This window comes from Drosophila sechellia, chromosome 2R, assembly GCF_004382195.2.
Source record: "Drosophila sechellia strain sech25 chromosome 2R, ASM438219v1, whole genome shotgun sequence".
NCBI classification, from domain to species: domain Eukaryota; kingdom Metazoa; phylum Arthropoda; class Insecta; order Diptera; family Drosophilidae; genus Drosophila; species Drosophila sechellia.
In genome coordinates, this window is record NC_045950.1 from 5,254,559 (window position 1) to 5,264,882 (window position 10,324).

General features: G+C 47.7%; 2 protein-coding genes across 6 annotated transcripts; both read right to left on the reverse strand.

Annotated features, from left to right (window-relative positions):
- Positions 1-361: 361 nt before the first annotated feature.
- Positions 362-6,488, reverse strand: LOC6608271 (serine proteinase stubble). Of its 4 annotated transcripts, none has more exons than XM_032716405.1 (6): positions 5,997-6,488; positions 4,244-4,423; positions 1,845-2,363; positions 1,451-1,628; positions 1,004-1,382; positions 362-923 (listed from the first exon to the last, which is right to left on the reverse strand). In XM_032716405.1, exons 1-6 carry the CDS (start codon positions 6,157-6,159, stop codon positions 708-710), a joined length of 1,635 nt encoding a protein of 544 aa, XP_032572296.1. In that variant the 5' UTR covers positions 6,160-6,488; the 3' UTR covers positions 362-707. The 4 variants fall into 4 exon arrangements, with proteins under 4 accessions (XP_032572296.1, XP_032572295.1, XP_032572298.1 ...); XM_032716404.1 differs by lacking the exon at positions 5,997-6,488 and adding an exon at positions 4,520-5,101; XM_032716407.1 differs by lacking the exon at positions 1,845-2,363 and having other exon boundaries at positions 5,997-6,480.
- Positions 6,489-7,355: 867 nt separating this feature from the next.
- LOC6608272 (serine proteinase stubble) lies at positions 7,356-10,253 on the reverse strand. 2 transcript variants are annotated; one of them, XM_032716595.1, is made up of 6 exons: positions 9,663-10,253; positions 9,300-9,604; positions 8,515-9,034; positions 8,346-8,453; positions 7,636-7,734; positions 7,356-7,554 (listed from the first exon to the last, which is right to left on the reverse strand). In XM_032716595.1, exons 1-6 carry the CDS (start codon positions 9,730-9,732, stop codon positions 7,361-7,363), a joined length of 1,296 nt encoding a protein of 431 aa, XP_032572486.1. In that variant the 5' UTR covers positions 9,733-10,253; the 3' UTR covers positions 7,356-7,360. The 2 variants fall into 2 exon arrangements, with proteins under 2 accessions (XP_032572486.1, XP_002033016.1); XM_002032980.2 differs by having other exon boundaries at positions 7,420-7,574.
- Between the last annotated feature and the right edge of the window lie 71 nt (positions 10,254-10,324).

Below are 10,324 nucleotides of genomic sequence, written 5' to 3' on the forward strand. Positions count from 1 at the left end.
TCTGTTTCTTATTTGCCCAACAAGATAAACACAGATTCCAATCCATTTCGAAATCATGTTCTTTGTGCATCATCTGTATATGATTGAGATGCTGCCTGAAAGTATGCAGTTTGATTTTATTTACCCAAGACGCGAACCACGCAGTGTGTCAAATGCTGCTTGGAATGTTAAAAGTTAGCAGTACAATAATTTAATTCTAAATTTTCAAATTTTTAAATTAAACAAAATTTAAGAGTTGAACGCTTTCCGTGAATTTCAGCGTAAATACTTAAAATATTTATGCAAGTTTTATAAAGTTTTAAAAAGTTATATTTCAAGTTCTGTTTGATGATCATTTGAAACATTTGTCGATGAAAAGCCATTGTATTTTGGTACATTTTGTTTTTATTTTTAAAACATAACTATTGGTATCAATACGATGTCAGTGAAAGTGGATCGCAAATGTAGGAGTAATTCGAACAGTGTTTAATAAATATAGAAAACTTAAATAGAATGCGTGGAATGCAATGAAGTCGAATGAAGGGTGGGGGGATCGAACGGTTGGACTGATTGAGTCGAGGAACCCTAGGAAGTGGAGTATGGTAAAATAAATACAAGGCCCCAAGGACCTCGGTCTTACACACTAGCAACCCCGAGTCGTAGAGGAATCACATGGCCTGGCTGACGGCATGCATCTCCGCAGCGGACGCACACCTGCGCGTTGGCGCCTACGCGTTGTCATTGGCCATAACCTTGTTGATCCAGGGCACGAAACGCTGGATGTTCGTATAGACGCCGGGCAGGTGTTCCCTCCCACAACCGATGCCCCAGGACACCAATCCGATCAGGGTCTTGCGACCGTCCATGGTCAGTGTTAGTGGACCGCCACTGTCGCCCTGGCAGGAATCCCGGCCGCCATCTTTGTAGCCTGCGCACAAGAAGACCTGGAGGACAAGATGTTGCTCAATATAGATCTTTCTTAAGGGAAGAGCTAAATCTTAAATCTAAGCAAATGTGTACTCACATCGTGGATGGCCTCTCGCCGACCCGCTGCTCGGAACCATCGCTGACAGCGATCATTCGAGATCACCTCCACGTCCACCTCCTGCAGCACGGAGGGCACTGTGCTCTGACCGTGTCGGGTTCGCCCCCACCCAGCCACAGTGGCCATTTTGCCGGTCAATTTGGTGGTGGAAGGAGGCAGGCAGACGGGTATGATGTGCTGCTTGTAGACCACATTCCTGTCCAAGCGGATCAGGGCCACGTCATTTACAAAGTCTGCAGGATTGTAATGGGGATGCACTTCCTTTCGCTCAATGCCATACTCTTCGTGGTTTAGGCGCTCCTCCTGACCACGAACATCCCACTCGCCCAGTCGGATCTTCATGTTAGAGTTAGGGGTGCTACGGGGGAATTAAAGATGTATTAGTATGCATTGGCAAGATTCACTTTTTATTTAATCAGTACTTACGAAGCCACACAATGGGCAGCCGTTATCACCCATCGATTGGAGATCAGTGCACCGCCGCAGCTGAGTTTTCTGGTGAGGAACCCACTCTTGATCAGCGCCACCTGCCAGGGATGGGAGCCAAAGCCCGTGGAATGACCTCCTACAATGCGATTGGATCGTGTGTAGACCTCGCCGCAGCCTGGGAATAAAAATATATATAAAGTAAGTAAGCGTAACTATATTGATCCAGCCAATAGAGCACCAAAGTAAGTCAAGAAATTATCTACAGAAACTAAGATAGCAACATAGTGAGTGGTGACAGAGTGGGTGAGTGGTTGTGTGGTGCAGCTTAAAAGAACCAATTGCAGTGGTGCCAGAGAAAAGAGAGATGTGTGATATGGTGGTGGTTTTGTACCCGGCACTGGACGATAGCTGGCGTCGTGGTAGCCACCACTGCCTCCACTTTGGTACTCGTCCGCCGCCTCTCCAGCATTGAGGTCTAGGACATTGCCCACCGCAAAGGCCTGTGCGTTGGGCAGCGGTTCGTTTGGTGGTGGTGCGCCGGCGGAGTCCAAGGGAGCCTGTGACTCGGCGTCAAAGAAGCTGTCCAGGTGGTTTGTGATCCCGCTGATAGAGCCCAGGTGGCCCCCGGTCTCGTGCTCCCAGCTGTTTAGGCTGGAGGAGGAGGAGGATGGGCGGCTAGATCCGCCAGCGGAGGAGCCTGGCTTGTAGGGATTGGAGCCGCTGTAGTGGGTTGGTCGCTTGGTGCCGTAGTAGCTGCTCGGGTAAGCCGGTCGTGCGGAGGAGGACGCTGTGGACGATGTGGATGGGGCCGCTGACAGGCCGTTGCCACTGTGGTGGTGCAGGTGGTGCTGCGGCTTGTTGGCATTCGTCGACAGGTCGGGGTAAATGTCATGCAAGTGTATTATGTCGCCTGTGTGTGAGAATTGGGATACAGGATGATGGTCTGGCCAGCGACTCCAGAGGTCACCATTGCCAACGGAGTCGGTGTGAGACTTTCCCCCAAAAACTGGTCTCCATTCGTAATAAAAAGCGGGACCCAGACACGAATGCGATTATGTCAGCTGAAAATTTGGGCCCAGACTGGTCAGTGGGGCCATTAAGACAAAGACTGTGTGTCCGGGTGTTTCGAACGTAATTCAAACCAATCCGAAAGCCATTTGGGGGGAGACACAGAACGGCGTCATGACTTGATTAACACTTTCGAGGAGCTCGGATCTCGGCCTGATTCGGGTATGCCGTAACTTTGGCGCTGTGATTTTTCCCACATTTGAAAGCAAACAAAATAATAAAGATTTCGGTGGGGCAGGGATGAGGAGCAGGGCGCCCAGTCGAAGTGAAACAAAGAAAGAAAACCAAAAATTTCACTTTTAAATGCGAAAACGTTCACCTTCGTTTATTTCCGCAAGTGAGTTTTGCCCATTTCGTGGTTGACTCCGGTTTTCGGTTTTCGGATTTCAGTTTTTGGCTTTATCATTGTCGCCAGACGCCTTGGGAAAACTTTACACATGAAATACCAAAGAAAGCACGCAGAACCCGCTTCTTTATGGGCTTCGAGGAAAAGGTTTACTCAAAATGTGGGGAAAAGACTCTCAAAATTAAGTTAAATTGCGGCAAAAGAAAAGGTTGAGGCTGAGTCTGAGACTGAGATTGATGTGCGAGTGAGAGACGGGGAAAACAAAATTTTCCACCAAGAATTATTCATAACATGTTGTAATGCTTTGTTATTGTTCAGGTTTGCTTTTATGTTCGTAACGAGCGCATTCGAAAAAAAGCCAGAAATCTAGAAAATTAAACAGAGCACAACAAAATAGCTGCGGAACAGCTGAAGATGGAAAACAGCAAGTTGAAGTAACCAAATAAATAAAACTCCGTGGGTAATACCGATGCGTGTGTGGCATAATACATATAAGTGGAATGGCTCGTCTCCTTGGTCTTCTACCTGCAGCTATTGTCGAATTGGTAATTGCATCCACTGCGATTACGATGGAAGCAATGCACTTGATGGCACGCCAATCGATCCACAAAGCAGCGAATAGAGTAGTTTTTAGGAATGTGAACACATTTGGCCAAGTTACAGCTATGTTCTGCGGTCAAAAATTGGGCTTCTAACTGAAGAACAACTTTCCCACAATTGTGTTCTCACCCAAAAAAAATAATATCAGAAAAATTCCGAGAAGGGTCAGAAAGCAGTTATCATACTCATGATGAAAGTAATACTAAATCACTTTCAAGAAAAATGTCTCTTAATATAATAACTTTAACTTTGGGTTTACTACTTCCATTTTTATTTTAATAAATTGTTGAGGTATATTTAATTTAATTTTGTACTTCATTTTGGATTGAATAGCAAAACTCGTATTAACGAAGTATAAAGTTTAAGTTTGAAGAACTTTATTCATATACTCTTATATTATACTATTATATTATATGATAGTATATGTATAACTGCAAGATTAAAGAATATGTTAGGCTTGCCATACTAACTAAATACAATTGTATCCCATTCGGACTAGAGTGTTCTGCGCTTTTTAGTTGCATATCTCCCTGAGGCGCCCAAAGGCAACTGCTTCTGCTTGTGTGTTAGTGCACAGAGCAATTTGTTGTTATTTTCGAAATGCAAGCTAATTTATAGCGCTATTATACGAAACCGAGTTGCATAACTGCAAGCGCAGCAATTTTCCAATTGCAGGGAATCGAGGCGAAATGTCTTTCAGAATCAAATGTGTGTCTGGACTTGGGAATCGAAATGGAGGAGGTTCGGTGTGGATGTGTCGGTTGGGATATACTCACTCGTGTTGTTCACAGGGGCGGCGTGCGGACTCTCCTCAGCGTCGAGATCTTTGTCCACGCAACAGGACCAGATCATGCCACCGGAGCAAAGATCCAGCGGCTTGCCGCCGCCCAAGACACAGGAGATGGACAGGCCGCACTCGAACTTGTGGCCACGAAAGCGGCACGACTGCGGTATCACTGCAAAGACAGGGGCGGTGGGGGAACGAGATTAGTTGAGAGGTGGCTGGGTGGGGGTCTAACATATGTCGGGTCAAATGGTTCGAGGCTAAGTACTTCGGGAAAGCATCTCCATCACGCTGTTCTCGCCATAGTATCCGGTTCCACTGCGCCGCGACAAGGCGTCCAGGATGAGCATGTCGTGCTCCTGCTGGGCACTGGGATAGCCCAGAGCATCGGCTCTTCTGGGCGCTGACAAACATATTAGGGCACAGAGGACCACTAGTCGCAGCCAGGTGTCCTTGGAGTGCCTGGGCAGTGGCAGCATGGCAAGTGAGCGAAACGAAAGGGGTTGTCCCACGCGGACTTTCACTTTCGATGGGGGTAGTGGCACTTTCGCTTGGTGGCCTATGATTGATATTTAGCCGTCACTGGCTCGCGACCAGCTGCAGTCCTGTCACTAGTTCACCAAGGATTTCACTTTTATTATCATTTGGCGCTTTCTGGCGCAGTTCACGCATGCGCGGTTTCGACGCTCGAAAAGAAAAGCGTAATCTTCACTTCACTTTTGTGCCTCTGGAATTATCTTTCTTTACGCATGCGCACACAGTCGGCGAGGAGCGAGCAAACGGAAAAGCGACCGCGCGTCGGGAAAATCGGCTCAGAACTAAGCCAAGCTTTTGCGGCCGCCAAGCCCACAGCCGAGCAGCCAGGTCCGAAAGGCAGCCGAAGACACGAAGATACGCCGCTTTTGCCCATTTCACTTGCAGAGCAACTTTATCGGATCGGATCGAATCGGAGCAGCGCAGAGCGGCTGCGCAGCGGTGTTGCCAGCGAACCGGCAACATGTTGCCAAGCCATCGATTTGCTCGACTTCAATTGGGCTGTTTACGTTTTTTTTTTTTTTGTTGTCGTCGGTTTGTATTTTTGGCCAAGGTTTCTGCTTACATAAAAGGCCAAACCAAATAATCTATAATCTTTGGGAAAATGGCGGACTCACAGCGCTCGCTGTTAACACTTTCGAATACTGCGAGTGCGCAATTGAAGTTAATTGCAGTGGATTTTCCTGTCCGTGTATCGGTATCTGGAAACACTTTTGCTTTTCTCATACTCGTATTACATATATCCGTGGCAGCTGCTGCTGCTGCTGCCATTGAACTTGTGCAGCCGCCACGCTGCAGCATTTGATTTATAATATTTGGCCTGGCTGGCCATCGTTTTGATAGTCATTCACAGGTGCCCAAAATCGCAGGCTTTCTATGTGAGTTCACATCTCGCATTTGGTGCCTTTATGTTAATGGGTAATCACCTTAAGCTCGGGCTTAATTGGCTTTCGTGTCTTTCTTTTGGAAAGTCCAATTAAACAAGATGAATTGGCTGCCCAAGAACGGAATGCTGAACTTTCGCCGGGGGGCCAAGTCCGATTTTCAAAAGGGGGTTTCACAACTTCCCCGAGGAGGAGCAGCGAAGATCAAGGTTAAGCATGGCGTGTTAACTAATATGCAAATTGTGCCAGGCGAACGAAAGACTTAGGCAACGAACTCGATTTGACTCGACGGAAGGAGGGAAGGGCGGCTTCGGCCAAAATACTCACAGTCCAGCTCATCAAAGAACTTGGCCTCCTTGGTCAGCTCCTGGTCGATGGCCTGCTTCAGCTCCGGCGGGATCACCTCGTTGTACACCGAGTTATAGCTGCTTTGGCCAGCTGCGACCACTGTTGCAAGCAGCAACACGAGCAGTTGCTGCGGCGAGCGCATTTTGCAATACTTTCGTACTTTTTGTTGTGTACACTTGTTGTTGCCGCGTCTGTCACTGATTTCTGCAATTGTGTTTCACTTAATTCACGTAGCGGCGCGAGTTTTTGATTGAATAATCGCGCCTCGTTTGCATAGCAGGCCGAAGTGGAGTGGAGTGTTGGGCCCGCCCGGGTAAACGGAATAAAGTCCACAATTTTCTCCAACGTACACTTCTTCACTTCTGGTCGTGCAGGCCTGGCAATAATTTAGAGTGTATCTTTAATATTTTACACTTCGCTTTCTGCGGTCTCGCGCCGTCCAAATGCATTCGCAGTTCGCGAACACTGTGCCGTCGCGTCGAAGCACTTAATAAACGGCGGCTGACAAATTCAAAATGAAAATGCCATCAACACCGCCAACCGACTGGCGAGCGGTACGGCACGGAGCGAGCCCAGCCGAGCTCCGACTATTGAGTAATAGTCACCAAAGAGCGGACCGAGAGAAAAGCCAAGCTAAGACGGCGAGAGACCCGCATTGAAAACGAAAGTGGCCAAGGCAACGAGTTTTGTGGCTCAACTGGCAACTCACAACTGGCAATTGCATGTTGCTGCTTTTGTCGCCATGACTAATATCCAATTTCGCCTCTCTACCATCACCATTCCACGCCAAAGAGGAAGTCGCGTTTTCCCTCAAAACTCGAATTGGTGTTTTAGCAAAACCAATTGCCGAACAAATTGCAGGCGGAACATACCACTCAGCAGCAGCATGGAGCCGCGTCTCAAGCGTGACATTTGCTTTCGGCGCAAAGAAGTTTTCGAACCGAGCCAAATCACGGCCAATTACCAATAATAACTGACCGTTCGATGACACACATTTGGGATTTCATTGCCACCGCTCAGCGACATATGCCCACACGAATGTTGATGCGGTGCAACAGCAGCAGCGGCAGCAGCAGCAGCAGCAGCAGTTGCACTGCGCAACAGCAACATTGGGCAACGCAGGCTGCCTGGGCTTAATGCGCCTAATGTACAAATTACCGCCTGGCAGTTAGGGATTGTGCCATTTGTGGCACTCCACCAAATAGGCCACAACCAGTGACATAACCCAACAAGAGGCTCGTTTGTTTGGGCCGCCACGTTTTCTCTTTCTTTGGCGGCGGGTGGCGGCGTTCAAGGTCGGTCTGCAGCCCACTTCCCCAAATGGCAAACGCTATTACAATAGGCTAATTGTTTTGTTTATTAAATCTAATAAATAATGCGTCTCTGGCGACGGATTGCACGTTGCCATTGCCTAATGCTACGAGCCGTAAACTAATGAGATGTGTTGCATTGCCAAAGGTTCGGATGGGATTTCCAGGGTCGTATGCAGCTATAACTCGTTGCGGGCCACCACTTCCTGTATCCACCTCACAGTCTTCTGAACGTTGTGATAAATTCCTGTCAATGAATTGAACAGGTCTAGGTTTTTGATATGTTTGACAAGATATCCGAGTCTCACCTGGCTGATGATCTACTCCGCAACCGAATCCTGCACTGGTTATGCCCACAAGCACAAAGCGACCGCGCTCCTTGATCACCAGCGGACCTCCGGAGTCACCTGGGATACGTAAATGAAACAGGTTATTATATTAGAAGAATTAATTCTTTAAGCTAATGATATATTAAATTAGAATAATTATTTCCTTTACAATATGATCATCATATGCTTTGATTTAGAGTAGTTCATTAAAATTGCCAAAAAGAAAGAACATTTAAGTTTGTTATATGATATATATTTTCTTTGTGAAACGGGTATATATATTATATCTTGTTGGTACGTTAGTTAAAGTCTTTAGGTATGTTTTAAAAATTTTGCTTAATACAAGATCATATTAATTATCAGAAGTATGTAAGCCAAAACAAACAAACCACTTCAAAAGCTAAGCCTGAAAGTATGCTGTGATACGCAATGAACTACGCAATGTCTCATAAAATGAACAGATTATGGTCTCTGAACCAAATTTAATTTAGTGGAGAAATAAAGTAAATATATTTAAGGGTCGGAATCTCATCCATAAAAGCTCACAAACTCATAACCAGATTAGTATTTCCTTTTAAAAAAGTTTACTTATAAACGAATCTATAAGAAATATGCTGAGCTTACATATTTTATATTTGCTTAAGGACGTTAGGATGAAATGAAGCAACATTTCAGTGGCATTGACTCACCCAAGCAGGCATCCATATGGCCATCGGAGTGTCCGGCGCAGAACATCTCGGCCTTGATCTCGACATTTATTTGCTTGCTTTCGTGCCAGCGAATGCAGTCCAGTGTGGCTGAAATACAAAAAAGTATATATTATAATATATTTTAATAATAGTAGGATTCAGCACCCACTTATGATGGGAACACTGGCGACTTGCAGCATGTTGGTGCCCGCGTGGCCCATATGCGCCTCCGTCTTGCCCCATCCGGCAATAAGACCCTTGCGCCCAATCAGCCGGATCGGATACTGCGGCAGGCAGATGGGCAGGATGTGCTCCGTGAAGGCCGTCGGCTGGGCCAGCTTCAACAGGGCCAAGTCATACCTATCCGGTTGGGTCATGCGGAAGTTGAAGCGCGGATGGATGATCTTCTGCAGCACTCCGTGCTTCTCCACGGGCAGCGGTTCGTGTATGTGACCCAGATCCTGCGTGTCCAGCTCCCCCAGGTACACGGTGATGTCCGCCAGGTGGGCCTGCTGGATGCAGTGGGCGGCCGTGGCCACCATGTTAGCCGAGATGAGCACTCCACCGCATTGGTACTCCGCGATGCGGATGTGCGCCTGCCACGGATACTCCGCAAACTGTGCCGGTCGACCGCCAATAATGCGCTTCTGAAGCGTGTTCTGCGCCGTCCGCGGCAGTCCACACTCGGGCTGGGAAAATATTAAATATATTAAGTAAGGTACATGTACATGTATACATGCATGAGTCAATGCCGTTTAATGTCTATATGTCATATATGTAGGCACTCAACATTACATATGAAAGTCGCACACCGAAATGGGAAACCCCTGAAAATTAGTAGCATCTTCATTCTAGCTTTAATTAGAAAAATCCTGCCCGTCTGTCAAATGAAATTGCTCAATTATCCCGCTCTGCGGTCGCAATGGCTCAATTACCGCAGCACAGCAGACCCACCTTGGGATTGAGCAGCTCGTTGTCGTCACGTCTGCGCAGCATGATCCGCTTGGGCAGGCTGTTGAGGTTCAGCTTCAGCTTCCCATAGTCCACCAGGTTGGCCAGCGGCGATGAGGGTGAGTGGTGCTGCTGCTGGTGCGGATGCTGGGTCTCGGCGACGCAGCAACTGAAGAGCCACTTGTTGCTGCCACATCCCTTCGCGTGCTTGCCGCCTTGGAGCCAGCAGGAGAAGCTCAGCTTGCAGGGCCACAGGCCGCTCTGGTGGACGCATTCCGCGGGCACCCCAAGCAGGGTGTTCAGAATATCTGGGCGGGATTGGGTCACTAGAGGTGGAGTTCCTACCGAGCGTGCATATGTACTCACTGGCTTGGCTGGGACTAGACTGGCAGATGAGCAGGAGGAGGAACAGGCACAGCCACAATAGCAACTGCATCTTGGCGTTCGATTCGTCACTATTCGCACTTTGCTTCTCCCGAGGAGGATGACACTCAAACTGAAACACTCATCAGAATGGGCTATAACGCTTTTGTTGCCAATGAAAGCATGACAGTTTCTTATTCACTTTTAAGCTGGCTCTGCGCTGCCGTTTTCTTCTTACGTTTCCTATTATTGCTGCTCCACTTTTACTAGAAGTCGGTGCTGTTTATGGGCCTGTCTGGGTGACTCACGGAGCTCTCGGGGAGCTGCTCGGCGGAAAAGAGATCTGTGTCCTTGATAGGCGAACAAGTTTCGGGGTCGCTTGCAAATGGGTCGCTGGTCGGGGCTAATGGATTTTTATATAACAATCATAATGGGAACCGTGCCAATTCTGTGCCGACTGGCTCGATGACACAGTTTTCCGTTCAGTTTTCCTTTTCCCAGCAGCCACGCACCAGCGTTTAACACCACATCTTTCGATTCCGATTTCTGAGAAGTGTTCTGGTATTCTTCCGGGGAATAAGCCACAACCGCACGCGCCGCTGGCCAAACGCAAACTAACTTCACGCCATTAGCCAAGAAAGACGCAGCAACAGGTTCATCTTGGT

Bases quoted from the DNA above. Each gene is read 5' to 3' on its own strand.
- LOC6608271 (XM_032716404.1), bottom strand. From the start codon at position 4,730: ATGCTGCCACTGCCCAGGCACTCCAAGGACACCTGGCTGCGACTAGTG. The intron at 4,424-4,519 runs GTACTTAGCCTC...CTGTCTTTGCAG, and splicing joins GATGGAGATGCTTTCCCGAA to TGATACCGCAGTCGTGCCGC. The intron at 1,629-1,844 runs GTACAAAACCAC...TTTTATTCCCAG, and splicing joins CAGCTATCGTCCAGTGCCGG to GCTGCGGCGAGGTCTACACA.
- LOC6608272 (XM_032716595.1), bottom strand. From the start codon at position 9,732: ATGCAGTTGCTATTGTGGCTGTGCCTGTTCCTCCTCCTGCTCATCTGC. The intron at 9,605-9,662 runs GTGAGTACATAT...AATCCCGCCCAG, and splicing joins GTCTAGTCCCAGCCAAGCCA to ATATTCTGAACACCCTGCTT. The intron at 8,454-8,514 runs GTGGGTGCTGAA...TTTGTATTTCAG, and splicing joins CGCCAGTGTTCCCATCATAA to CCACACTGGACTGCATTCGC.